At 60.0% G+C, this 26,939-nt stretch overlaps 2 protein-coding genes and 3 non-coding genes across 7 annotated transcripts; 1 reads left to right on the forward strand and 4 right to left on the reverse strand.

The window, feature by feature from the left end:
- The first annotated feature begins 106 nt into the window (after positions 1-106).
- On the forward strand, positions 107-1,285 carry LOC117649432 (UPF0547 protein C16orf87 homolog). Of its 3 annotated transcripts, XM_034392221.1 has the most exons (3): positions 107-248; positions 338-513; positions 586-1,285. In XM_034392221.1, exons 2-3 carry the CDS (start codon positions 484-486, stop codon positions 982-984), a joined length of 429 nt encoding a protein of 142 aa, XP_034248112.1. In that variant the 5' UTR covers positions 107-248; positions 338-483; the 3' UTR covers positions 985-1,285. The 3 variants fall into 3 exon arrangements, with proteins under 3 accessions (XP_034248112.1, XP_034248109.1, XP_034248111.1); XM_034392218.1 differs by having other exon boundaries at positions 338-1,285; XM_034392220.1 differs by having other exon boundaries at positions 115-230; positions 338-1,285.
- Positions 1,273-25,991, reverse strand: LOC117649431 (echinoderm microtubule-associated protein-like CG42247; the record flags this gene model as incomplete). The annotated part of the gene is made up of 17 exons (XM_034392217.1): positions 1,273-3,381; positions 3,496-3,610; positions 3,732-3,827; positions 3,928-4,110; positions 4,445-4,607; positions 4,799-5,185; positions 5,353-5,484; positions 5,802-5,939; positions 6,037-6,132; positions 6,457-6,778; positions 7,130-7,268; positions 7,646-7,895; positions 8,037-8,153; positions 9,663-9,908; positions 23,379-23,472; positions 24,225-24,359; positions 25,903-25,991. Coding segments are annotated over 17 exons (2,856 nt in total), but the record flags the coding sequence as incomplete, so codon positions are not given.
- Trnai-uau lies at positions 16,936-17,027 on the reverse strand. The gene is given in 2 exon segments: positions 16,936-16,971; positions 16,990-17,027. It is a non-coding gene; the product is annotated as a tRNA-Ile (tRNA).
- Positions 17,096-17,187, reverse strand: Trnai-uau. The gene is given in 2 exon segments: positions 17,096-17,131; positions 17,150-17,187. It is a non-coding gene; the product is annotated as a tRNA-Ile (tRNA).
- Positions 17,257-17,348, reverse strand: Trnai-aau. The gene is given in 2 exon segments: positions 17,257-17,292; positions 17,311-17,348. It is a non-coding gene; the product is annotated as a tRNA-Ile (tRNA).
- Positions 25,992-26,939: the final 948 nt, after the last annotated feature.

Here is a 26,939-nt window from a genome sequence, read left to right on the forward strand (position 1 = left end):
CGCCGTGTTGCCAGCAGTCCTTTACCGCGGATCCGTGTACCCCTCCCCGGTCCCCTAAAACCGAAATCCGGCAACATGGTGCCCGATCCCAAGTCGCTCATGTGCTCTACCGCTCTGGCCGTACTGACGTCACAGCCCCCTGGTAGCTAGGCAATCTCAACAACTGCCCGGCGAGCGGTTTCAGTTTCAACAAGGCGGTTGGTTCTAGTCCCTGGTTTTGTTTATTCCGGGTCCGTCGCAGTTTGCTCGTAATGTTTATAAACAATAAGTATTCTCTTCACGTTACGGTGTGGTGCAGAAGACAGACTTGACCTGTTTGTTTTTCCTTGACTTCCAGTGCTCTCCCTGATAACTTGCACGTTCCTCATCTAACCAAGCCTACACGACGCTTCTGTTGTGGTGGGACTGCTGTCTTCTAACCTCTACCTCTTCCTAACAACTGTCACTTGACTTCACCTCAGCTCGAAAACAGAAAAACCGAAAATGCCGCCAAAGAACAAAATGACTACAAAGGTGTGTCCCGACTGCGATACCCCGTGTGCAGTCGCCTGCAAGACTTGTACATGTGGCTACTCTTTCTATCAGGCAAGGCGCAGCGATGGTGCACAGGCTTCTGCCTCAACCTCTAGTGCTGGAGATCAAACAGAACAGGACGGAGTCCGACAGAGAAGAACTCAACGGATAAAGGAGAAGCCCAACTACTATGACGCCACAGAATTCATGAAGGAAAAGCGAAAGCGAAGACGGAGGAATGACGATCAGTATGAACTGCGCAGAGCCAATGAGCCAGCGGCACCATCTGGGGCATCTGGGGCACTGAAGAGACGCAAGAAGAGGAAAGGCCGAGGAGCAGCCAAAGAAGAGGAGGAGGAGGAAGAAGTTGTACTGCCAATTGGAAGCGCACCGGAGAGGGTGGCCCAGTGTGCTGTTATTCTAGCTGACATTAATAGAAGAATACAATCCTCTGCTGTTAGAGTTCGGTGAGGGTTGCCTCACTTTTTGCCTTGTTTTTCTGTTTTAATGTGTATCATTGATGTAAAAATTATTGTAAGAGGATCTATGTGTTTATCTAGGTGATCGTGTATATATTTACAATCATTGAGTTTTAAAGGATTGACCTGAGTCAAAGAGATCTCATCTAGTATTTGCTTCTATATTGTACAATAGTATTATATGTATGGTTAAGACTATATTTGTGTACAGTGTTAGGGCTATCTTTTTTGAATCTCAGGTCTGTGTTTTTTGTCTTTATAAGCCTGAATAAAGTTTCTTGTTTACTTAAAAAGCTTTATTTTTCTTATCCAATTCAATTCATAGAAAATAAACAACTGTTCATGGACGGATCAACTGTATATCAGAATACAGTAATGATTGCTTTTCCTGCTATCTACTATTCTCTACTTTGAGCATATCGCCTGTATAAAATACCTTATTTACTTATAGTAATATTAGTGCATAGAGCTAGAGAAGGCACTGCATTTGATAATTCACATTAGGAACAAAAGAGCAAATTTAACATGAACGTATTTTCCAATCCAACAAATTAAAACATGATTTTCAATAGGATTTCTGTCAGCAGAATTATGTGTCCCTCTTCTAGAGTGTTGAGGTGGATGCACAAAAGCCTCTTCCTTCAATCATTAATAAGATTCTGAAGGATCTAAATAGAAATTACAATGTGGCACTGCACTGCTGTACTTAGTGCCAAAAGCAGTATTAAAATGTAAAAAAAAGTAAAGAATAAAATTGCAAATTAGGAAAGTTTTCAAGCATAAAACCATGAGTTCATGTTATAAAACTTCATGACATTCATGGCATTCATGACAGTTTCCATGGTAGGACTAATTAATACAATCAAAATGCACCCAAATGGACGGGGTGTCGTACACATATTGCTTCAATTCAAAATTATTTTTGCTAGGAGGAGTTTAAGGGTAAAGGGAAAAAGAGGGCTAGAAATGGAATCGTGGAAGTAGTATTCTGTTCCTCATGCAGTTGACATAATCTTAAGATACAGTGATGGGTTCAGTGGCGGCTAAGTCCGGGAGGGGGACGCCAGTAACATTCTTCCGCCCCTGAAAGTAGGCATCTCATGGCACAATGCCTTTAGCGGCATGAACGAAGGCTTAATGGACGAGTTGCCTGCGTTCTGAGAGCCCCCACCTCAATCGATCTCGCAACACCAGTCCCGCTGGTCCCGCACGGGCCGCACGCCGCTGCGTAAGGTTCAAGGGGAAGTACTAAAAGAAAGGCGATAGGTCGGGCAGGGATTGCCCGGGTACGAAGTGATTCTGCCTCAACAAAGCAAAAGGCTCTTTTCGTGCTGTTTCTGTTGCAAAAGTGAGTAACATTTGGCATTAAAACTCTTGCTCTTATTAGTTTATGACTGAATCATATTGATTTTGTGGAGTGAAAGTTGCCCACATCCTTAGCACGTGAATTTGAATTCATGCTAATTTCAAATAATTGGGGTGGCACAATTACAATGTAAATAAGATATAAATTGAAATATTGACTAGCATACCCAGTCAAAGTCTAACTTAGTATGGTATAGAAACTATTAGATAACATGGAAAGATATCTTCCAACCTGTTTCCGTCAAGACTTGTCTAGACTTTCCACACTTGAAATGGGAAATAGGCACAAAACTGTGCCCCACGAGCAGGGATAGTTCAAAGTGGCTCGAAACCTCCAAAGAAACGTTTTTCGCGCCATTTTGATTATTCCTAGCCGCGGGGGCTTCCCTCTGCTCGCAACCATGGCCATTCCGGCACCGGGAGAAGGTGACACTCCACCAGCAACCCGACTCGTGAACCCAACGATACCGTCAGTGATAACACGAGTCTCTCTCGTTTTGCCTGCCGTGCGCCCCGAGGGTCATACTCGGTTCGGTTCACGCCCGCGAGATAACTCTAGAAGCGCGACGACGAAAAGAAAACAAACAACAAAAAAACCACGGCAAACAAACTGGCCAATCACGTGGGGCCACGGAGCACGCCGAAGTGGCGGTGGACTTGATCGGGAAGGGCGTCGGCGTTGGCGGTCGCGCCCGAACCCCCCGCACCCCGCGGCCCCGTCAACCCTGACGGCGTGCTGACGGCGTGCTGACGGTAGGCTTCGGGGGAAGAAGAGAGAAAGGCGAGCGCGGCGACGTCGCGCTGTCGGCTCGGCCTTCGGCTCGGCGTCGTCGCGACGCGCTGACTGGCAGTGACTGCAGCGACTGGTCTCTAGTCGTCCACCACGTCCCACAGCATGAGCGTGGCGTCCGTGCCGCCCACCGTGGCCACCAGGCGGTCGTTGAACAGGAAGCGGGCGCACGCCACCTGCAGGCTGTACACCTTCTCCTCGTTGTACTCCGCCTTGGCGCTGAGGCACGGGTACCTGGGGGCAAGCAAGGCCGCCGTTCAGGGTCTCTACTCCACTCCACTTTGCCACTACTGTATTTGTTTGTGCATTTTCGTTGTTGTTTTCTTTCAAGCGAGGGTGCTGGCCAACCTGAAGAGCCGCAGGTAGCCGTCCGAGTCGCCGCTGATGAGCAGGTCGTGGGCGGCGGACCGGTTGGCGGACACCACCAGCGACGTCATGGGGTAGTACCGGTTGTTCCAGATGCCTGCCGGGCGCCGACACACGAGAAAACAACGTAAGGGGAAGTGTTGATTCAATAAGTACGTGGACACAATTTCGCAGTGTCTTTAAGGTTTCGTGAGGGCGACTCAATGAGAAGCTCGTACCGGCCACGGTGTAGCCGACGCAGCAGGTCTGCGTGTACCACTTGACGTCCTTCATGGCCACGGGGCTCTTCTCCGCGGACAGCGCCTTCACGTCCCCTGCAAAAGACAAACAGCGCGCCGCGCGCTCGTCAGTGCCGCTGCCAAAACAACAACAACACCAACTGCAGCAGCAGCAACAACAACTGCAGAGCCTTACAGAAGGTGAGGTCGTAGTCCTCGGTGGCGGTCTGCAGGAAGCCGCCGTCCGTGCTCCAGTCCAGCTGCGTGAGCGGCTGCGAGCCGCGGATCTTGTGGGCGCGCTTGTAGGAGTAGCCATCCCGCGACACGCGGAACAGGTACACGGAGCCGTTCTGCGACCCCACGGCGATCACGTCGCCGGCTGCCGAACAAGGAACACGCGCCCGCCGTGTTAGCGAGGAGCAAGGCACAGTGGGCCAGCAGACCGGTGGAGGCGGTCATATCCCGGTCGCTAAATGGGACTCGAACCGAACGTGTGACCCCACCAATGGACTGCTCTCCGAACGAGGAATCCATTGGTGGGGTCACAAGCTCGGTTCGAGTCCTGTTTAGCGACGCTATAGCTCGGAACGCGTGTAGAGTTTAGGCCACCGCCGGCGCCGGCCTTTTGGCCCACTGCGCAAAAGTCCAGGCGTCCGCGGGTTCGAATACCCACACCACGCAGTGCAATTGTTTAAGTTACTCTAAGTCCTTACCGGGGTTGTAGGCGAGGCAGGACAGCGGCGAGCCGCAGACGCGCACGGACGCCACGGTGGCGCTGGTCTCCGCGTTGAGCACCATGAGGTGGCCCTCGGTGGAGCCCACGGCCAGCGCCATGCCGAACGGGTGGAAGCTCAGGGACACCACCTCGTACGGCAGCTGCAGGAACAGAGACGCGGACCCGTTCAATCATCGTTCTGTAGACTCATTCCGAAAGTCGTTTTCGTCGCTCTGTCTGACTATGCCGGGACGCCTCATGAGTGCGAGAGAGACAGGGCGATGAAAACGACTCTCGGAGTCAGTCTGCGCTGAAGGCTGAAGCCAGTGCCGATGTGGCGGTGTAGCCCTACCTGCGTGTTCCACACCAGCTTGTGCTTCCTCCAGAGCGCGACGTGCTTGTCGTGGCCGCCGGTGGCGAACATCTCCTCGTCGGGGTGCACGGCGAGCCCCCACAGCTGGCGGCAGTGGCCGAACACGACCTGGTTGAAGCGGCGCTGCAGCGAGCCCTCCAGGATGTTGTTCCTGGTGGTGCCCACGTAGATGTTGCCGTCGTTGCGGCCCGGCCGCTGCGGGTACAGCGACCGCACCCCGCCCGCCGCCTCGGCCAGCTTGGTCTCCGTGATCTTCTTGTAGTTCTGCAGCGAGTCCCACGCGATGATGCGCCGGTCCTTCTCACCGCCGGACAGCAGCGTGCCCTCGGACAGCATGACCAGCGAGCTGACGCCCTTGTTGTGGGCCTGGGGGAGAGGAAGGGGCAATCAGGGCGAGCTGCATCCTGCCGACTACAGGCTGATTCCGAGAGTCGTTTTCGTCGCACTGTCTCTGTCGCACTCACGGGGCGCTTCCTCGACAAGACAGAGCGACGAAAACGACTCGGAATCAGTCTACCGACGAAGCACTGTACCTCGAACTCCAGCCGCACGAAGTAGGCGCCGTCCGCGTCCACGGAGTACACCGTGATGAAGCCGTCGGCGTCCGCCGTGACCACGTCGCCGTCCTGCTCGAACTGCAGCGCCGTGACGTGCGTGCGCGACGGCTGCGGTCGCGTGCGGAAACAGAGAGAGCAGGGTGTATCTCTACGCGGTAACCGCGCTGCACGGAAGAGCGCTTCGTCGCACAGTGGGCCAGAAGACAAGACCGGTGGAGGCGGTCAAAATCCGGAACGCGTTTTGAGCTCCAGAGTCGCTAAATGGGGCTGGAACCGACGCGTCTAGAGCTTTGGCCGCCCCCACCGGTCTTCTGGCCCACTGTGCGTCGCTCTGTCTCCCTGAGCATCTTCCGGGGTGCAGTAGAGACAGAGCGACGCAACGATCCTTCTGAATCGCTCGGCAGAGCCAGAGCCCCAAGCCCTACCGGCTTGATGATGTCGGTGCGCTCGAAGAAGCCGTCCTTCCTCCGCGTCCAGAAGGTGAGGTGGCCCTTGCCGTGCGTGATGAGCAGGTTGTCGTCCAGCGGGTGGAAGGCCGCGCCGGACACGTCGTCGTGGAGGGTCTGCAAACATGAGTGACGTGGAGGAAACAGTTTCATTCTGGCTGTTCGAAAGACGAAGACGGATAACGGCAAAGTCGACGTGCTCCGTTGGTCCTACCGCCACTTTGCCGAGCAGGTGTCCCCACTGCCACTGCCACACCGAGAGGATCCGCTCGCGGCCCGCGTCCACGGCCAGCACGTAGCTGCCGCCGTTCTGGAAACGAAAAGGGTTTTTGTGTTTGTTTTTTTCTGGTGACGCGCTTTCGCTTGAAAACGGTGCACTGTAATTATGGCCCCGCCTTACAGTGGTCCAGAAGACCGGTGGCGGCGGCTACACGCGTTTTGAGCTACTGAGTCGCTGAATGTGACTCGAATCGACCGTGTGACCCCACCAATGGATTGCTCTCCGCACGAGGAATCCATTGGTGGGGTCACACGTTCGGCTCGAGTCCCATTTAGCGACTCTAGAGCTCAAAACGCGTCTGAGTTTTGGGCCGCCTTCGCCGGCCTTCTGGCCCACTGTGCGCCCCCGCCTCACCAGCTGCGAGAAGGCGACGGCCGAGACGCCCGCGTCCAGCTCGCCCATGCCGAACACGTAGAGCGTGAGCAGCGTCTCCGTGCTCCAGATGCGGATGTGCGCCTGCGTCTTGCGGCTGCGGCCCGCGCGCTGCCCGGACGCCACCATCTCCCTGGACGGGTGCAGGTCCATGCACATGATGTCCTCGGTGTGGCCCACGTAGTGCCGCTGGGCGTCCTCGTCGCGGTCGTACAGCACCGCCACGGCCGCCACGTAGTACATGATCTCGCCCGTCGGCAGCACCCACAGGTTGCGGCGCGCGTCCACGCCGCGGTACCCGAACCTGGAGGCTGGCCGTCAAGGAAAACGCACCGAAAGCAGAGACGACATGGAAGGGAAGCAGAGCGCCCGCCATCGCCAGGGTAGGCAACCCAACGCACTCACGGTGAGCGTGTTGCCTATCCCACGCTCTGCGGGCGCTCGCAGTTGCTGTTGACGGCTGGACCACAAATGATCGTATGCCTTCGGTGGCGGGCGGCGGCGGCCCGGAGCGGTTCAACCGGGTTCAATACTGTCCCAAAAGTTCACCCGAACTGACAAAAATTTACTCGACTGCCCTAGCACTGATTTACCGACCCAGAAAATTCTCAACAGTTGATGCTATTCTTTTTTAACGGTGCAGTTTCAAGGATACACCCAGTTGAGCTGCAGGCGCTTGTCGGGCGGCGAGTTGTCGAGGGGCGCGTGGTGCAGCGGCGGGTAGAAGGTCCGCCGCAGTCCGCGGATCGTGACGCGCACCGGCTCCTCCTTCATCAAGTCCAGCACGGCGTAGTCTGCGGCACCGAGAACAGAGAGCGTCTCACTCCCGCCCCATCACCTCGAACCCGAACGTCCACCGGAGTCGAAAGGTTTGCCAAGCCCGATTACGAGTCAATGACGCTAAAGTGGGCATTCGGTGTAATTTTTGGAGCGTCATAGTGGGCCAGAAGAATGGTGGGGGTGACCAAAACTCTAGACGCGTTTTGAGCTCCTGAGCCGCTAAACAGGACTCGAGCCGAACGTGTGACCCCATCAATGGATTCGTCGTTCGGAGAGCAATCCATTGGTGGGGTCACACACTCTGGAGCTCAAAACGCGTCTAGAGTTTCGGCAACCTCCACCGGTCTTCTGGCCCACTGCGCATCGTGGCGCGGGCAACACTGCGGCCTACCTGTGGCCCTGATGGGCTCCGGGTCGGCGTACAGCACCCTGGGCCTGCTCTTGGAGCGCGCGCGGCGCCGCGTGCTCAGCGGCTCGTCGCGGTCGTCCATGATGGCGTGCGCGTGCGTGGAGGCGGCGCGCGACCGGGACCGCCGCACGGGGGACGACGGCCCGGACACCGCCTCGCGCACCGACGAGGACGTCAGGTAGAACGTGTCCACGTCCGCGAACTCGTTGCGGAGCTGCGAGAAGCTTCGCACCTGCATGGAGACGGTTGTTTGTGAAATACCTTGTACAGATTTCTTTTAAAAGTATCTTTTTATTTGTTTTTCTTTTTAAAAAAATTGTTGTTTTTATGAAAGAATTTTTTTTTGATTTTTTTTTACTTTGCTAATTTTTACCTCCTGTCCTGAGACTGTGAGCATCCTCTTGGCGTTGTTCATCTTGAGCACCTGGCCGAGGTCCTCAACGACACCCTCGAAGGGTTGCGACGTCCGGAGGTTGAGGAGCACCCGACACTGGACACGCAAAAAACATCAACACCGAACGCCAAACCACGGTCCGACCCAAATGAAAAACGTGTCAGTAAAAACAAAACAAACAAAAATACGTCAGCAGGTTGAGCAGCTGACGACACAGCACACGGCAACAGAGCCGTCAACACCAAACGCCGAACGGTCCAACCAAACAGGTGTTGACAAAACCAAAAGCAAAAACAAAAAACAAAAAAAAAAACAACAAACAAACAGGAACAAAACACCAAGCAAACACAGCGATGTTTCGGTTGAAGACAGCACGCACACGGTGTGGCCACCACTACTTCACACAACAAAGTGATTCACCCAAGAAAAAGAGAAACACACACTAAACAAACACAAAAAAAAACAAGGATTTCGTAAAAGAAAGTGGAGTGGTGGAGGAGCGCAGCAGGGCTGCAGGCGAGACGGGGGTCGCGGTCGGGGTTCGGCCGGAGGCACGCAAGGCCGGCCAGCCGACTGATTCCGAGAGACGCTCTGTCTCTCTCGCACCGATACGGAACGCCCCGTGAGTGCGAGAGAGACAGAGCGACGAAGGCACTGTTCGGAATCAGTCTGCAGGCCCTCGGCCAGGCCGGCCAACACGCTAAAGAGAACGCCACACTACGCTGCACACAAAACACACACACACTCACTTAGCACTTGGGCAGACCTTGGCGCGCCTTGCGGCGCCTTGGCGTAGGGTGGCTAGGGTGGCCAGGGTGGCTAGGGTGGCCAGAGGGCGGCGGGCGGCAGCGCCAAGGCAGCGCCAGGCTGACCCTGGAGAGTGGCGGCCTGGCGGGGCGCGCCAATGAAGGAAACGTTTAAATTCAGGGTCAAATCGCAGCGCGGTGGGGTGGTGGCGAGACGGGGCGGGGCGGGGTGCGGTGGCGCAGCACGCGTCAGCAGTGCCCCACGCCACCCACCCACTGAGTTGGCAGTGGCGAAACATATCCGGCAATTTCGAAAAATTCCGAGCATCGGTTGTTTCACGCCATGTTCAGCACGGCAGCAGACTGATTCCGAGAGTCGTTTCCGTCGCTCCGTCTCTCTCGCGCTCACGGGGCGTCCCGTGTAAGGTGCGAGAGAGACGGAGTGCTGGAATCGACGCTCGGAATCAGTCTGCAGGAGTGGAGCGCTATTCGGGGTGGCATTTCCATCGCGGGGGAGGAAGCGCTATGCTGGGCAACGCCATGCAGAGTGAGGGAAGACCACGAGGCGCGACTGGAACGCAGTGGGGTAGTCGAAGACGTCGAAGACGCAGGACTCAGGCGAAAGTACGCTCTTCAAGGGCACCTCTGTGAGGAGGGAAACTTCGGAGGCAAACCTGTAGGCAGAGAGGTGGCCGAGCGCCCGCGGATTCGGGGGTAGGCAAGCCCGCTGGACAGGCGTGTTCGGCGGGCTGGCCCACCGTCGTCGCCGCAGGCGGCAAAAGAGAGGCCGCTGACTCCGAAGACCCGCGGGGCACCCCTATGAGTGTGAGAGAGACAGAGCGACACCGGGCGGACTCACCTGGATGTTGTGGTCGTGGCCGTGGATGATGCGGATGACCCTGCCCGACGACGCCTTGCCCCCCGCGGGGCCCAGCGGGTCGGCGTCCAGCACGCTGGATTTCCTGGCGAGCGGCGCGTGGGACCGCCCCCAGCCGCCGCCCCCGGACGCGCCGCCGCCCCCCAGCGCGGCCCCCGGCCCGGTCGCGCCGCTCACGCCGCCTCCCGACGCGTACCACACGCCGTTCTTCTTGCCGTAGCTAGCAGTCTGCAATCAGAAGGGCAGCGGGACAGTGAGCAAAGAAGGTTCCTGTCGCCGGAGTTGCCGCAGTGAGTGCGTCTCGGAATCTCGGTGGAGTCATTGCAGTGTTTCCCACGCATGCAGAGCATCGAGCACCTCCCGATAAAGAGTCCCCTAAATTAAAAAAAAAAACTTCATTATTCTTCTCATATGAAGTTAGAACATACACTGTTATTTCAGCTGGGATACGCACTGTCTATTTTGGCGCAATACAAATTTAACTCCAACCTTTTTTCTGATAGCGGTTCTAATGCTAGCCCTGTTTTTTCTTGCAGTTCTACCACAAGTTTTCACAGTACGTAAAAGTAAGACGAAAGGCCTTTTCTCTATGGGGAAAATAATTGAGGGACAACCATAACTGAAGGATTGCACCCTAGTATGCGATGAATCGCGGGAAATCGCTATAATCAAAAATCTATACTTGAAGAAAAATAAAGAGAGAAAGTACAGCACAAAATAGATGAGAGTGCAACCTTGCTCGGCGGCGGCCCGAAGCAGACGCGCCGCGGCCGCCGCCACCTCCACCGCCGCGACGGGCGGCACCGCGTCGACGAGGTCCACGACGTCCGGGACGTCCGGGACCAGCACCAGTCGCCGCAACTCATGCTGCACGCGCAGTGACGCGCAGTGCGGGGCCGCCGAGGGGGCCGCCCTCCCGTGGCCTTCTCCGCCTCCTCCGTGTAGGCCTCGGCCTTCATGCACGGCCGCCACGGCCGCCACGGCCACGTGCCAAGGCCAATTAGAGGCCTAATGGATGGCGAGATAATGATGAGGGTGTGGCGAGACGTCCCCCACCCCCTCTGCCACGCCCCCGTGCGAACCTTCACCGTGAACCCCGTCATGGTCAAGGAGGCCCTCTCGCCGCCCACACATCCACAAAAACGTGTCCGTTGCAAGCTGGCAAGCCTCGGTCTCCGATGCCAGGACATGCAAGGTAAGTCGGAGACTGAAACGCTGCGACCGTTTTCCATGCGAGCTTTGTCCTTTCAGAGTGTGCCGCGCCGCGGGGCGCCGCGGGAACCGGGGCACGGTGGGCCAGAAGACCAGAGGAGGCGGTCAAAATCTCGGACGTGTTTTGAGCTCCAAGTCGCTAAATGAGACTCGAACCGAACGTGTGACCGGATTGCTCTCCGAACAGGGAATCCATTGGTGGGGTCACACGTTCGGTTCGTATCCTGTTTAGCGACTCTGGAGCTGAAAACGCGACCGCCTCCACCGGAAGACTGCAGTGTGCGTGCACCTTGGGTCTGCTGATGCGCTCGGCGTGCGGGATCCTGGTGAGGTCCTCCGTCTCGGTGGCCACCAAGAAGCGCGACATGCTGGTCGGGCCTGGGCGCGCGCGTGCTGCAGTGGGCGTGCGCCGCGTGCACTGCCGTGCGGCGGGCTGGCGGGTGCCGCGGGCCGCGCGCGGTGCGGGGCTCGTCAGGGCGCGGTGCGGCGGCCGCCATCAAGGCCCAAGCCTGCTCCGCCTGCTCCGCCACGGCCGGTCCCCGCGGAGCCTACCTGCACGTAGGACTTGGACGGCAGGGCGAGGAGCGTGAAGGCAGAGCTCATGGCCCCTCACGGCGCATGGCCCGGCGCGGCTCGGCGCACTCGTCTCAGCAGTGCAGCAGCAGCGCGCGGCAGGGGGCATGGGCCGGACGCTCGAGTCGGCGGTTTGGCCGCGGTCGCGAGGACGGCCGAGACGACGAGGAGGACGGGGACGACGGCCACGGCGTGGAGGGCAGGCCGGGGCAGTGGCACAGGGCGAGGACGACTGAAGACTGACCACGGGAAGGGGCCAGGGCTTGCCAGGGCTCAGGGCTCGGCCGGGGCGGCGCGGGGCGGCAGGACCGGGGCGGGAAACCCACGCGCGCGTGGCGGCTGCTTGCGGCCGGGGAGGGGCGGCGGGGCGAGGGAGGCGAGGGTGCGACTTCGGCCTCGCCGCGGTCTGGCCTGCGGCCCTCGACCTGTGTCCGGCGGGGCCGCGCGGGGCGCCCTCCACCCTTCCACCCCGAAGCCCCCTCAGATCACATCACCCCCGAATCGCCCGGTGGTAGCATACCCCCACCGCCGCCCCCACCCGGCCGCGGCCGCGAAGGTCAGTTCTACCCCCTCTCCGCCGTAAAGAGACCCTCTCCTTAGATCAAGCCAAGCGAGCCAAGCCAGTGCGCCGCCCCCCTCGCCTCGGCAAGTGGAAAGGCTCGTTGTGATATTGTGCTGTAAACGATGGCAATCTAGCCTTGAGACTAAAGAGCCCCGCCGTGGCGAGCCTAGGGCCGCGCCGGCCGGGCAGCAGCCACTGCACTGCGTGGCGGACGCGTGGATGGACCTGGCCGTGTGTGCGTTCGATTTGCCCGCGTCGTGGGCCTGGTTCTCCACGGCAGCGGTCTTCGAGTCCTCCGTAACCACCTCGAACGAGCATTCGTTGCTCTGTCTCTCTCTCACTCGCACTCGTGAGGCATCCCGTAGGGGCGTGCAAAAAAGACAGAGCAAGAACAAAGCTGAGGTTCGAAAAAAAGCACCTCGCTGTACACAGATTCCGCACGACGCTGCGGCGCTGTCTCTCTCGCACACAGACGACACGCCTCATGAGTGCGAGAGAGACAGAGCGTGCAGGCGAGCCGGGCACGGCGGCACGGCACCGCAAAGTGGCGCGTTTCCCGCTTCCGCGAGCGCCTCGCCGTCTGAGTGAAAACGTAATGGCGAAATGGTGGCCACGCCACCCTAATTGAAGGAGTATTTGGAGGAGCGGCCGAGGCTGCCAAACAATTCCGAGAGTCGTTTTCGTCGCTCTGTCTCTCTCGCACTCATGGGGCGTCTCGTATGGGTGCGAGAGAGACAGTGACGAAAACGACTCTGGGAATCTGTCAACGGGGACGAGGGCGAAGCGAAGGCGAAGCGGAGGCGGGCCGATTACGACTGGCCTTCCGCCACGGCATCAAGTTTCGAGTTCGCGGTTCGAGGCCGTTCCTAACCTCGCCCAAAGCGGGCCGCCGGCGGCACGGCGGTCCTTGGCGGTCACTTACTGGACGAAGCGGGCCGCGCGGCCGAAATTAGACCGCCAGCCCAGTGCCCCGCAAGGCGAGGGTAAACACAAACACGCCGAAAAAAGGCGTCACGCAGGGTAAACGCGACGCGACGCCCAGGGTTGCTTTCGTCGCTCTGTCTCTCGCACCCGTACGGAACACAGCGTCTGCAGGGAGGGCCGGGCCCGCCTCGCAGAGTCGCAGAAGAACAACGGCGGCACGGCGATTGATTTTCATGACGCAAATACTCGCCTTGGCAGTCTTGGCAGTCTTGGCACACCCGCGGGGATCAATCTCAATCTATGCTCGATGATGAAGTGCGCTGCCTGCCTACGGGTGCGGCCGCGGTCCGCGCGGTCGTCGACGGCCAGGCCGAGTGGCGGACACCGCCGTGTCCGAGACCTGCGTCTCAGCAGACTGATTCCGAGAGTCGTTTTCGTCGCGCTGTCTCTCTCACACCCATACGGAAGGCCACATGAGTGCGAAAGAGACAGAGCGACGAAAACTCTGCGTTGTGACAGCAGTGGGAGGGTGGGTGGAAAAGTTGACAACTTTACTTGATGCCGGCCTTGATGTCGTGGCGCCGCGTGGCGCTGTATCGCCCGGCCGCCTGGCCGCCTTGCCGCTGTCCGGGGCTTCGTGAGAGTGATCCGCAACCTTGGTCACTTGGAGGGAATAATTGCCTCATAGACCACTCAGCACCGAGGGCCATGAGGAAGGGGAGGGGAGGGGGAGGGGAGGGGGAGGGGCGCCGCCGTGACGTTGCGTGCGGCGCCCGGGCTCAAGGATTCCATAGCAAACACACTCAGCCTTCAGGGATATGGAATATTATTATGCGCTGAACAATGGAAAAACTAAACAACAAGCAGCGGCAACAACAAAAGCAAGCGTCACACACAGCAACAAAAACAACAAAAACAGCGGGCGTGGCGGCAAAAAGGCGTGCTGGCTGCGCGGGGCTGCTGGCTGCTCGGCTGGCTGCCGAAGAAGTGCGGCGCTCGGAAGCTTGCTGGCTTGTTGCTTCTGGCGGCGGGAAACCCGGGGCGTTATTCACACACGCCGACAAGGCGCACGGCAGGCTCTCGCTCTCTCGCTCTCGCTCTCTCGCTCTCGCTCCTCTCGCTCTCTCTGCTCTGCTCTCTGCTCTCCTGCTCTCTCTCTCTCTCTCCTCTCTCTCTCTCTCTCTCTCTCTCTCTCTCTCTCTCTCTCTTCTCTCTCTCTCTCTCTCTCTCTCTCTCTCGCTCTCGTGGGGCGTCCCGGAGGGGTGCGAGAGAGACGGAGCGGGGAAGCAGTTTTGCTGGACGGCCTCAGAGACAAGCCGGCCGGCGACAAACGCCGCCGCCGTCGCGACGCCCCGCTGCTCCAGGCCCTCCAGGCCCTCCAGGCCGGCAGCGCGCTGCAGCGGGGAAACCCCGAGCCAACCCCCTTCGTTTGCACGAGGAACAATCGGCCGCGCCGAATCGAAGGAAAGACAAAGAAAGAGTTCCGCGAGTTCAGAGGGAAAAGGAACTCGCTATATCCTTGGGGTATTTACAAAGAGTTTTACACTCAGTACTGTACAGCACAGTTTTAATCATTCGTTTCCAGTATGATTTTCAAAGTTGACAGCGTGTCAATTGTTTTCACAAACAGAAACAATTCATAGTCCTTCATGAGAATTTCGTGTAAACGCTGGCGCCTTCATGACGAAACCTCTGTGAATTCCCCATCCGGGGCGGCATCGCGTTCCTCCCCAAGACGGGCACGTAGTAGTACACGCACGTGGGAAGGGGGAGGGGAGGCGACTCGGGGGCAAGGAACGTCAGCCGGGGCCCTCAAGTGGCGATGAAGCAATCTGTGTGGCCTTGGCGGCCCCTCGCCATCCCTCCCCCCCCCTTTCTCTCCCTCGTCAAGGGCTGGCAACGGCCAGTGGAGGGGGCAGTGGCCACGGCACAGAGTGGGGTGGCGGCGGGCACTTATCCGATCAAAAGGCTCCGGAACCACGCCACTGCCCCCTCCCCTCCCCACCCCTCGATAGCGGTGTAGTGCAGTCGGGTTGACTTAACGAGAGCCGCGGCTGCATGTGCTGCCAGTGTGCTGCCAGTGTGCTGCCAGTGTGCTGCCAGTGTGCTGCCAGTGTGCTAGGCTGGGGCCGAGAGGCGCCGTGACCGCAGCGTCGCACTGTCTCTGTCGCACTCATGGAACGTCCCGTTAGCGGTGCGAGAGAGACAGAGCGATGAGATGAAAGCCAGGCGGCCGTCGGGGGTGGGAACGCTCTTGCGACGCTTGCGACACCGTCCAAGCCCAAAACAATCGCTTGGCTGCTACATATTCATAGCGCGCGATGAAACGACACGGCTTCGACGCCCCGAGAGTGACGTACAGTGACGTCCCGGCAACATTTTTCGTTTTTCGCGCCGCGGCCGGCCGGGCGGGCCAACCGGCTGGGCCTTGGCGGTAATAAGATGCTGCAGCGTGATGCATTATATATCAACCCCGCCGCTATTTCCACAATGTATGCCGAGCCGAGGCGGGCCGCGCCGCGCATAATCTTGCCGAGGCCTACTGCCCTCAACTACATTTCCACGCAACCCGGACGGACCGCCAAACAGGGCTGGCGAATTTTGCTGCCGCGCAGTTGGCAGCGAACGGTGCTCGGTAGCTCCGTCTCTCTCGCACTCCTAAGCGACACCGCATGGGTGCGAGAGAGACAGAGCGACTGTAGGATAATCATTCATCAGGCTGGTTCCAGAGCGACTATCAGTGGTCTTATCGCCGCTCCTTTTCCATTGTACTCATGGCGGGTGTCCTTAGGGATGCGAGAGGGAGAGAGCGGCAGTTCCATCGACGACTCGGGTAGCCCAAGGGTATTTCGGACAATCCCGCAATACCCAGCTGACACGACATTGAATTTACCAGTCGTTTCCCCGCCGCGGTGACTGATTTCCTAAAGGCGTCTCGGTGGCGGAGGAGTCATTTTGAGGCGGCCGCGGCGCGCGGCGAAACACGAAACGGAAACGCTTTGGCCGGCTCGGCCGTGTCGCCGTGCCGCCGTGCCGGAGTCGGACCCAAGGCTGCATCGCGAGGCCGTCGTATTGGGGCGCGTGGCGCGCCGCGTGGCGTGCCGCGTGCGTCAGGGTCACGCGCCGCCCGGGCCGTCCCTGAGAGCGCCGGGCCGGGCCGGCAAGTGGCACGCGCGTGCGGACAAACTTCACCCACTTGCCGCATTTAGGCCTCGGGGTTGGCTAGGCCAGGCTAGGCCCGCGGCTAGGCCCGCCTTGGTTTATAATAATGTGGGTCAGGCGGGGCGGAGGCGGCGGAGGCGCGGAGGCGGCGGCGCCCCTCCAGGCCTCGCACCAGCACGCTCCTCGCCCCTCGCCGTCGGTGAATACGAAATGCGTTGGGCTGCGCGCTTGGCCCTCGCACCGGGCAGGGGCAACGCGTTGACCCTTCACCGAGGCCGGCCGTCCGGGCCGTCCGAGCCAACGGCCGCCCTTGGACCCTGCTTCGCCTGCACGGCCACCGCGCAGGAGCAATGCACTGTGCCGTGCCGCCCTGCCTGCCTGCCTGGAGGGGCGTGCAGCGCGCCGCTGGCAGTGCAGTGAGCAGCGCCGCAGCCTCGGAGCGGGGCGGGGCGGGGCGGGGCGGGGCGGGGCGGCCTTGGCAGGAAGTCGAGGACGTCGAGGACTAAACGCCCCGCCGCCGCGCGGCACGCGCTGCCCAGTGGCCAGCCCAGTGGCCAGCAGGCTGGATCCGAAGGGGAGGTGCCGTGTCTCACACCCACGGGACGCCCTAGAGGGCGAGAGAGAGAGAGACCACCCCTTCGTCACACCCACAGCACTTGTTGACCGAAAGTACGGAACCGAAAGCAGACGACCGCGGGGAGCGCCTCCTAGACCGAGGCCTAGGCTGGGCCGCCTGGGGCAGCCCAATGAGCCACTCGCAGGGTTGGGCAACGCAACAAGCATCCGGCAAGCAAGCGAAACAAAAAACAACGATATAAAAACTGCCCCAGGCGAGGCTCGAACTCGCAACCCCGGCATCGCTCACGACTACTGTCATATAAGTACCGTGCGCTAACCGATTGCGCCACTGGGGCTATACCTCCCTTAGCCTATTTTCTGGCTTTTCAAGCCGAATCAAAGCTGGAAGTGTCGGAAAAATAATTGCCCCAGGCAAGGCTCGAACTCGCAACCCCGGCATCACTCACGAACACTGTCATATAAGTACCGTGCGCTAACCAATTGCGCCACTGGGGCTACGGGTTCTCAAGCCTCTTGTCTGACTTTTGCAAACTGAATCGAAGATGTAAGTGTCGGAAAAATAACTGCCCCTGGCGAGGCTCGAACTCGCAACCCCGGCATCGCTCACGACCACTGTCATATTAGTACCGTGCGCTAACCGATTGCGCCACTGGGGCCCTGATTCGTCCGGGTTATTTTCTGGCTTCCGAAACCGAACCGAAGCTGTAGGTGTCGGAAAAATAACTTCCCCAGGCGAGGCTTGAACCTGCAACATCGGCATTGCTCACGACCACTGTCTGCGGATTGTCCTTTGTATTTGATACGTATGCTCAGCCCCATCGTCAACCTGGGCATCAAAGGTGGCGCCGAGCCGAGTGGCAGCCCAGGTGCAGTCCAGGTGCAGCCCCGCCCCGCCCGCAAGTCAAAGCCACCGTCCACGGACACGGCACGCTCCACGTCGTTGAGGTTGAGACGGCCGCCACCGCCACGGTCACTGTTCCGGTCAGGGCCGGTCAGTGGTCGCCACCTCCACCTCGCCTTGGTGGGGCCTTGGTGCACTCTATGCACGCAGCCCGGGCCCGGGCGGCCCTGGGCGGCCCTCGGCCGGGCCGGTCGTAGCGGACAAGTTTTATTTGCATGACCGCGCGACAGGCCATAGCCCTGCCCCTCCCCCTCCTCCGCGCACTGCAACGGCACCGGCATGGAGGCGGAGCAGGCGGAGGCTCGTTTTGGCGCCAAATCGGAGGCCGCGGCCGCCGCCCTGCCGCCGCCCTGGCGCCGAGCGGCCCGAGGGGCTTTACGAGGCCTCGTTCCGAATGTCCTCTGTCTCTGTCGCTCCCGCGGGAGCGCCGCGAGCGAGACAGGGAGAGAGCGGCGCTCGCGGAGGTGGCGAGCGAGGCCAGGAAGTAGGCCGGTGTCACGCCGCCGCCGTCCGCCGCCGTGGAGTGCCGCGCCCACGCGGCCCGCGGAACGCTTATACTCTTCGTCACGACACGCGCTGACGGCGTGCTCGGCCGCCTCGCACAGTGGGCCAGAAGGCCAGTGGGGGTGGCAACTCTAGACGCGTTTTGAGCTCCAGAGTCGCTTAACAGGACTCGAACCGAACGTGTGACCCCACCAATAGATTGCTCTCCGAGGGTCCCATCTAGCGACTCTGAGGCTCAAAACGCGCCCTGGATTTTTGACCACCTCCACCGGTCTTCAGGCCTACTGCGCCCCGCCTGCCTCGCCGTCGCCCTGCACTGGAAAAACGCGGCGCCGGAGTCACTCAAATTAGCGGACCATCCGGCCTCACGCCTCGCATGGGCGGGCCGGGAGCGGCGGCGAGCGCGATTAGCATCGCAGACGGCCCGGCGCAGTCTCGGACACGACAGGCGGCGGGCTGCGATGCCGAAGCGGTGCTTCGCCGCTCTGTCTCTCTCTCACGCGCGAGACTGTCACATGAGTGTGACAGACGAGGTAACATTTCGGACTGTAGCATCGCGACGTCGCCTCCACCCTGTACTCGGGGAGGGCCTCCAGGCTGCTTCTGAAGACCGTCGCTCGCCGCTCCGGGACTCTCGCGCCCCCACGCCCCATCCCCATCGAGTGCGAGAGAGACAGAGCGACGAAGCGCCGCTTCGGACTCGGCCTGCAGCCAGTGGTTAATGGGACCGCTGACCTCCACTCCACTCCACTCCGGGGCTCCGGACTCCGGCACGGCCCGGGCCGCACTGCGTTGTCTGGCGTGCATTGGTATGCGCGGCGGCGGCAGGGCAGGGCAGGGCGGCAGCGCGGCACATCATCTGCATTCAGCCTTCGCGGCTACTTAGATCGCGGCCGATATCATCTCGCCGGGAGGCAGCCGTCGTGGTGGCCGTGGTGGAGCGGCATGCGATTGCCGGGCAAATGGCCGAGGCGCCGGGGCCCTGGGTTCGAATACCAGCCTGTCACTTCGTTTTTACGCCCGTTTTACACACACTGAATTATTTTCCAACAGCAGATTCAAGGATTTTAAAACTAAAAGCAAACAAAAAAAGGATACATTTCGGTGAGTTGGCCACAACGCCCGGGGCAATATATTTTCCCCTTATCGCAGCCTTCTAATCAAGTGATAATGAAGTCGTACCAAAAGACCAGTCCTGCGGCGCGCAGCAGGGCTCCAAGACACCCGCACTTGTTAAAAAAGTCAAGTCCACGAAAAGGATCACTTTCATTTCTTTTGACTGAATCTGAGTGAAGGACTCGCAGGGTTCTCTCCCAGTCCTACCTGGCCCCTTCTGGCCCTGCAGCCCACCAAGGTCGGCGCTGCAGCGCTGCAGGCCGGGCTGGTGAAAAAAATGGAGGCTCTGGACGGACGAGCCGCGGCAAGGCGGCGCGCCGCGGCGTGAGGTGGTGTTTTACTTTGCCATAACGGGGTGGTTGGTGTGGCGGTGCAGGGCCGGACTCGCACCTAGCAGGGGCGGATCCAGGAATGGGGTCGCTTTTTGCCCCTAGAGCCAGGCACCTTTAGCGACGTCTTCCCCTGAACCCGTCACTGGATCCGCCCGCGGGCAGCAGGCCTGCAGGCTGATTCCAGGCCTGCAGGCTCGATCTCTCGAGACGTCTGGGCGTTCTTATAGTGCGTCGCGCTGAACGACTCTCGGATCGTGCGGACGGGACAAGGCAATTAGGGAGCGCGGCGGTGCACGGGTTGGGCTGGGTTCACTGTCCCGCTGCAACGGCCACTTTATCGCCGAGCCCGTCACGACCAATCTTTCAAACAGCCCGGTGAGAAAAACGTGAAAAAAAAAATGAAGTGCGCGGATTCGAACCGCGGTCCTTGAGGTTGTTGGAGGTCAACGACTCTAGCTGAGAAGACTTTTAACAGTCCTTGATTCTTGGAGTGAATATGAGTGAGCTTCTGTGGCTGAGACGGTCATGATGCCCGTGAGTCCTCAGCACTGTCCTCGCCCTATCCTATAACGCACGTTCAACTCCCAAAATTTATTCTCAATTGAAAATGTTTGAAAAACGGGAAATTTTTATTTTTGCGGTGGGAGTGAAACAAAAAGGGGCTCGCCTTCCGCAGCGGGGCGCATTACGGATGGCCGCGGCAAAGTGATACGGCCCTGCTCACACGAGGAGCGCCCCGGCAGCCCCGGCCGGCCGCAGCACTGCAACACGAGGCCTGCGTGCCGGCGGGGCGTGCCGCGCCAAAGGGGCGCTGCAATTTGGCCTCTTAGCGTCAAATCGCGAGTACGTATTCCCGCGGCATAAAAACACGGCGGCGGCCGTGCTCGGTAACGTAACCTGCACCACACATGCGAGCCCTGCCAGCCCTGCGAACCGCCCCCTTCCTTGATGATGGAGATGAAGGGAGGCGGCCGCCCCGGCTGCCCTGGACGCCGCCGCCGCCGCCGCCGTCGTCATCGTCACGGACCGTCGTCGTCGTCATCGCGGACCGCCGTCGTCGAAGTGGGCTCTTTGTCGTCGTCGGTGACGCGAGATCCCCGTCGTTTGGTTCCCCTCCCCGTCGTCATGGGCCCTCCGCCGCCGTCATTGTCGTCACGGAGTCCCCGTCGTCGTGGCGGCCAAGTGCAACCGAATCGTTACTCGGCCGTAATCGGGACGTTTATATTCCAGGAAAAGGTCGCGGCGGAGCATGGCGGAGCGCAGCGCGCGTCGGAGCAAGGACCGCGCGTGCGTATCCGGGTCAAGGTAGGCGGGGCGGGGCGGGGCGGGTTGTGACACGTTGCCTGATTAGGCTCGCCGTGACGTTGGCACCGCGCGACCTTCGTTCAATAAATAGAGTACCGCAGGGGCGAGGCCGAGGGAGGCGGTGGCGGCGGCCGAGGCTCCAGCGCGGCGCCGGGAAGCCAGGCCGCCAGTCGCACTACCTGTTACATCCACGCCATCTCCCGGGGGCTCGGATGCCACGCCTCCCCCTCCCCCGCCACCACCTCCTCCATGATGTCGACTCGCGTCGCCCGTGTCCGGCCCGCTGCACGAGTTGCACGGCACACAAATGGTTGAGTATCACTTGCTGGCGAGGGGCGCGTACGGTAGGCGTGGTGGGGGGCGGCCGTCCGCGGCGTGGCGGCTCGGCGGCATGGCCTGGGCCAGGCCTGGGCCACCCGATTTGCATAATAATGCCCTGCTAGCGTGCGGTCCCCCCTCGGTCCCCCCTCGGTCCCCCCTCGGTCCCCCCTCGGTCCCCCCTTCGGCCGTCCACTCCCCCCTCCCCCCTTCCTCGGCCACAGGGTTCTCCGCGCCGTTTCCTCGCCGCTTTCCCGTGGGGGTCCGCAGCGCAACGCGCGACCGAACGGACCGAACGCGGGGGACGTGACACCAGGACGCGCGCGCGTTCAGCTCACCGACGTCGTGCTATCCAGCAGACTGATTCGGAGGGTCGTCTTCGTCGCTCTGTCTCTCTCGCACCTACAGGCAACGGCCTGTGAGTACGAGACGACTCTCGGAATCAGACACCTGCTGCTGCCTACGGCACAACGCGGCTGATCAAGCTGATTTCGAACAGAGCTTTCGTCTGTCTCTCTCGCTCTCATGGGGCCTCCCATAGCCGACTCACCTCGGGGTCCCCGAAGGGCGCCGGGATGGAGAGGCACTCCAGCAGGGGCAGCACCATCCCATCGGGCCGCGCCGCCGGGCCGCGCCGCCTCTCGCAGACTGCAGGCTGCTTGCACCGAGGCGCGATGCGCGATGCGCGATGCTCCACGCACGCTGACCCTCACACCGACACGGCGTGCACGGCGTGCACTTCCTCGCCACTCACACACACGAGGCCTTATCGAGCGGCCGCCTGGAGGGAGAGCTCAAACACCGAGCCCCACACGTGTCGGCGCGGTGGTGGGCCGCGCCCGTCCGCCCGTCCGGCCCGCCCGGCCCGGCCATCGGTCGGAAAATGGGTAGAAAGTTCTTCCGGTGCGCGGCCACGGCGCCACGGCGCGGCCCGCTGGCGTGCAGCTTGCAATCTCTTTATCGGGTGCATTCCGGAGGGTAGGAAACGGCGCGCCGGAAACGAGCTGAAATTGGGTCCGGTTTCCTGCCGGGCGCTGTGCGGGGGCGGCGGCCTCCACCACCGAGGCGGCCTTGCACTTGGACCTTCACCTTCGGCGCATCCAAACCCCCAAGCATCGACGTGAGCGTGGCGCCCCCGCCCGCTACCGCCCGCCCGCCTGCAGAGCGATTCCGTATCCGCACAGAGTTTAACGTGTCGCTCTGTCTCATCCCTGTGCGACGCCCCATGAGTGCGACAGAAACGGAGCGACGGCGCCGCGGTCAGCAATCAGCAATAGCTGCACGCTGCATGCCGGGGACGTCCTGGACGCGGTCCTGGAGGACGAGGAGTCGCACCACAGCGCCTGCGTGGAGGAGCTTGGCCTGGTATGCTGCCAGAGGTGTAAATTTATATCAAACAGAAAGGAGAAAGAAGAGGGAAGGATGGAAAAGAAAGAAGAAAGAAAGAAATAAGATAGAAGAAGGAGGAAAACAGAGGAGAAAGAGGATAATCTCTAATCTCTTTCTCATAGTCGACACCAGGTGCAGCAAGAAAACCAGACCGCACGGTCGTCCGCTTATTGGCACTACTCTTTGCGTTCCCCTTGGCAATGACCATAACCAGCAGGCATACCCCACGCCCCAGAGCCGCTCATGATTCAACCTGTAAATACCCCCTTGACCAGCGGCAACCTTGTCCCCCGCCGATATCCGCGCCCCTCCCTCCCGTAACTTGGTCGATACCCCACGCGGCCCGACACCGGGGCTCCCAGCAAGCCCGGAGTATAGCCAGACCTACCCCATCGCCGGGGGAAAACCCTTGCCGCTACCCCGCGCTCGCTGAGCACCCCCACCCCCCACCGCCACCCCCCAGTGCGACACAACGCGACTTGCGTTGAGCTCCCCGGCGTGGCCATGCTGGCAGTGCGTCCCGCGGCCAATGCGACATCCACCCTTCACGTCGAGATGAGCGCTCCGCCTTCGCCGAGTCCGTCATCCCGACAACCAGCCTCGCCTCAATACACCGCCCGCTCAGCCCGGACAACAAGGCCATTTGCATGCGACATTATTTTCCGACCTTGAAACACGTCGCGAGGCCATAAAAATATGTTTATCTGCGGCGAGAAATTTCTGGGCTCTGCACACGACAGCGTTCCAACGATTCCGGCGAAGCCGGGGCGCCGCATGAGGTCACGAAACACACTCACACACACACATGCACGTTCACATACCTTAAACGTTTTGTACGAGGACACGACGTAAGAAGCACCGTCTTCCAGCTCGTCGAGGCCTAGTTTCCGGTCACCGTCCATGCCAAAGATATACCTAAAAAAAGGAAACAATTTTTTTTTTAAGAATAAAATTTATCTACATAGCAGCAAGGGGTAACCAACTATAGATTTTCATGTACACTGATTATATTTAGAGTATGATTACATGTGATTTCCTTTGATTATTTTATTAATTATCACTGATTATAGGAGGTTATTATGTTGATTATTGGGAAATATTAGGGATTATTTGAGCGTCGACCTCGGAAAGCTGTTAAAGTGTCGGAAATTCAATATTGGTGACTTTGGGCAGCCACTGCGTCAAATTTAGTTGCGGTCATAGGCCTTCCTCGACGCCTTACTATTCTGCAGACCCTAATCTTTCATTCCCTGCCTCGGGAAGGCTTTGACCGCTGATAATTTGGGAGCAGTGGTCTCGCAAAAATGGTCAAAAAGTGAATGAATTTCAGAAAATTACCGTTTTTGCTGACTTTGAGCGGTCACTGCGTCCAATTTAGTTGCGGTCAAAGACCTCCCTCGACGCCTTACTATTCTGAAGACCCTACTCTTTCATGCCCCGCCTCGGGAAGGCTTTGACCGCTGATAGGTTGGGAGCAGTGGTCTCGCAAAAATGGTCAAAAGTGATTGAATCCCCGAAAAGTATGATTGTTATTTCATTGGATGATGTTGATTATTTCTCTGATTACCATACTAGACGTGCAATGATTATCTTGAGTTGGGTACCCCTTGCATCGCAGCTTGATGCGCACGCGGCTTACTCCACGGAAACTACGGCTCCGAGCTCACCTGGCGCCGCGCGGCAGGTCCATGCGCACGGACAGCTTGTCGAGCAGCGCCTCCATGGTGCCGACGTCGCGGCCCGGCTTGAAGCGGAACTCGACGCCCGGGAAGAAGGGCTCGCCGTTCTTGTAGAACGTCACCCTGCAAAAGTTGCATTCATATTCGAAATCAAGACCAAACTACCTGCAAGCGGCATGACATCGAGCAATACGGCGAGCATGACGGCGAGCAGGGCGAGGCGGAAGAAGTCGTGAGGGATTGTTGCAGCAGTGTGTCGGGAATGCGGTCGCGACGACGGGGTTGGGGGTGGCGTCGTGGCTACACTATAACCGTCATTAAGACTCAGGGCCCAGCGCGTCATAATAACAACCCATGCGCGGCCGAGGGGTGGGGGTGGCGTGGGCCGTTTCCAAAATGATTCAACCGGTTTCCCGCCGCCACCGCCACCCCCTCCTCTGTTTTCCCCGATTGACACGCGACGCGTTCGAAAGCGACGATCCGTTTCCCGCGCAAATCGCTACCCGAAATGGCCCCGCCCAGCGGCTTTCCACTTCGGACGCAGTCGTATTGCCCAGGAGGCTGATTCCGAGCGTCATTTTCGTCGCTCTGTCTCTCTCGCACTCATGGGGCGTCCCGTGTGGGCGCGAGAGAGACAGAGCGACGAAAACGACGCTCGGAATCAGTCTGCCGGGCGCCGCCACTGCTGCGCGGTCAGATAAGTCGCATGAATGAATTGCGGCCCGACTCGCGTGAGAAGAAGTCGGGGAAGGCGCGGCGCGGCGCGGCGGGGCCGTCGCTAAACTGGCCCAAGCCTTGGCTAAGCCCGCCGCAGTCACCAGTCCAGTGTTGCCACATTAGCAGGCAAAACTTCCCACGATACATTGCAGTGTGAAAAGGGTTACCAACCTCAGCCTGCCCACCAGGCAACATCTGGGCATTGTTGTGGTGCAGTCGCCTAGTAGGCAGGCAAGGGTGAGGTTGGCAACCCTTTAGACTGTGGTGCATCGTGGGAACTTTTGCGTACTGAAGTGGGAACACTGCCCCAGTCCGCGGCGTGGCGAGGCGCGACCCCGATGGGGATTAAATTGGACTGCAAACAAAGGCAAATGTTATGCGGAGCCTTTCGCAAACAGGGCCGCCAGTCCGGCAGGAACGCGTGCGTTGGTGGTGCGGGTGTCTCCCCCCCCTCCCCCTCCCCCTCCCCCTCCCCCTCCCCCTCCCTCTCTCCCTCCCCCTCCCACGGCCAGCCGGGTCATTTCCCCGACGGTGCCGTTTGCGTTGCTCGCTTGCTCGCTTTCACTCCGGGAAACGGAAAGCAAATTCGCTGCGCATGCCACAAAGCTGGAGACTGATTCCGAGAGTAGTCTTTTTCGTCGCTCTGTCTCTCTCGCACCTAAACGGGACGACCCATCAGTACGAGGGAGGCAGAGACTCTCGGAATGAGTCTAGCCCGTAATGGTAATGGAAGGTAGGCAACAAGCCAGCGCAACGCACAGCAGTGCGACGGGTTGCCTACGCTCTGGATGACAGGGGCTTCTGCGGTGCGGAGCCCAGCTGCCGCCGGCGCCGGCTGGGCTGCCCGGGCTGCCCGGGTGGATGGAAACAACGCGACGCGTATCTAAACTGACTCTCTTTATGGCTTCGGCTGTAAACCGCGACAAGCAGCATGGCGGCACGTACTCACCGCCTCGCCCTCCAGTAGCTGAGGTTGTTGTACTTGGCGGCGGCCGCGGGCTCGGACCTGCTCTTCGGCCGGGGCGGCGGCGGCGGCACGCTGGACGACGCCTCGCTGCCGTTGTCGCCGCCCCCGCCGGCCCCGGCGCCGCCCCCCCTCGGCGGCCCCACGATGCTGCCGGAGGCGACGGCCGGGGGCGGCATCGGCGCGGCGGCGGGGGCGGCCGGCGTCATGCTGCCCATGCTGGCCATGCTGGGCGACGGTGGTCGCGAGGCCCCCCACATCCCGGCCGGGGGCGGGCCCACGCCACCGGCCTCCTCCTCGTCGTCGTCCTCCTCCTCGCTGTCGCTCTTGCCGTTGTGGAGGCTCACCAGCGCGCTCTGCGGGCAGAGAGAAAGAGACAAAAATTATCGTCTGTGTTGCCATTCAAAAGAATGGCCAGTGTCGAATGGGTTGCCAACTTCACCTCAGCCTTCCTGCTAGGCGACTCAGCTTCTCGATTGATATTGCCTTAATAAGGCAGGCTTAGGTTGGCAACCCTTTCGACACCAGCGCACCGTGCGAATTTTCGCCTGGTTTTGTGGCAACGCCGATTGAGATCAAGGAGCCGAGTGGGGTCGTTCCGTGGATGATGATTGTTTGCATTGCTTCATCGGCGTGTTGCTGGCGGTGCTGACGGCGCTGGCGGCGCTAGCGGTGGGCAGCACGTCGAGGCGCTGCCACTTGGCGGCCTCGTTGTTGTGGAATCGGCGAGGCAGTAAAGAAAACGCGATCGGCGTGGCGGCGCATGGCGGCGCGCCGCAAAGGCAAGGCGGCAAAGGGCGCCTGACCACCGCCTGTCGGGGCGCGTCCGGCCAATCCGCCCCGCGCGCCTCGCCGACGGACCGGTTGGCCAAACGTGCAATTTGGCCGCCGCTCTGCAGACTGATCCCGAGAGTCGTTTTCGTCGCTCCGTCTCTCTCGCGCTCATGGGGCCCACCGTAAAGGTGCGAGAGAGACAGAGCGACGAAAGCGTCCTTCGGCACCAGTCTTCTGGCGTCCCGAGT

This window comes from Thrips palmi, unplaced genomic scaffold (assembly GCF_012932325.1).
Source record: "Thrips palmi isolate BJ-2018 unplaced genomic scaffold, TpBJ-2018v1 HiC_scaffold_4, whole genome shotgun sequence".
In the NCBI taxonomy this organism is placed as follows: Eukaryota; Metazoa; Arthropoda; class Insecta; order Thysanoptera; family Thripidae; genus Thrips; species Thrips palmi.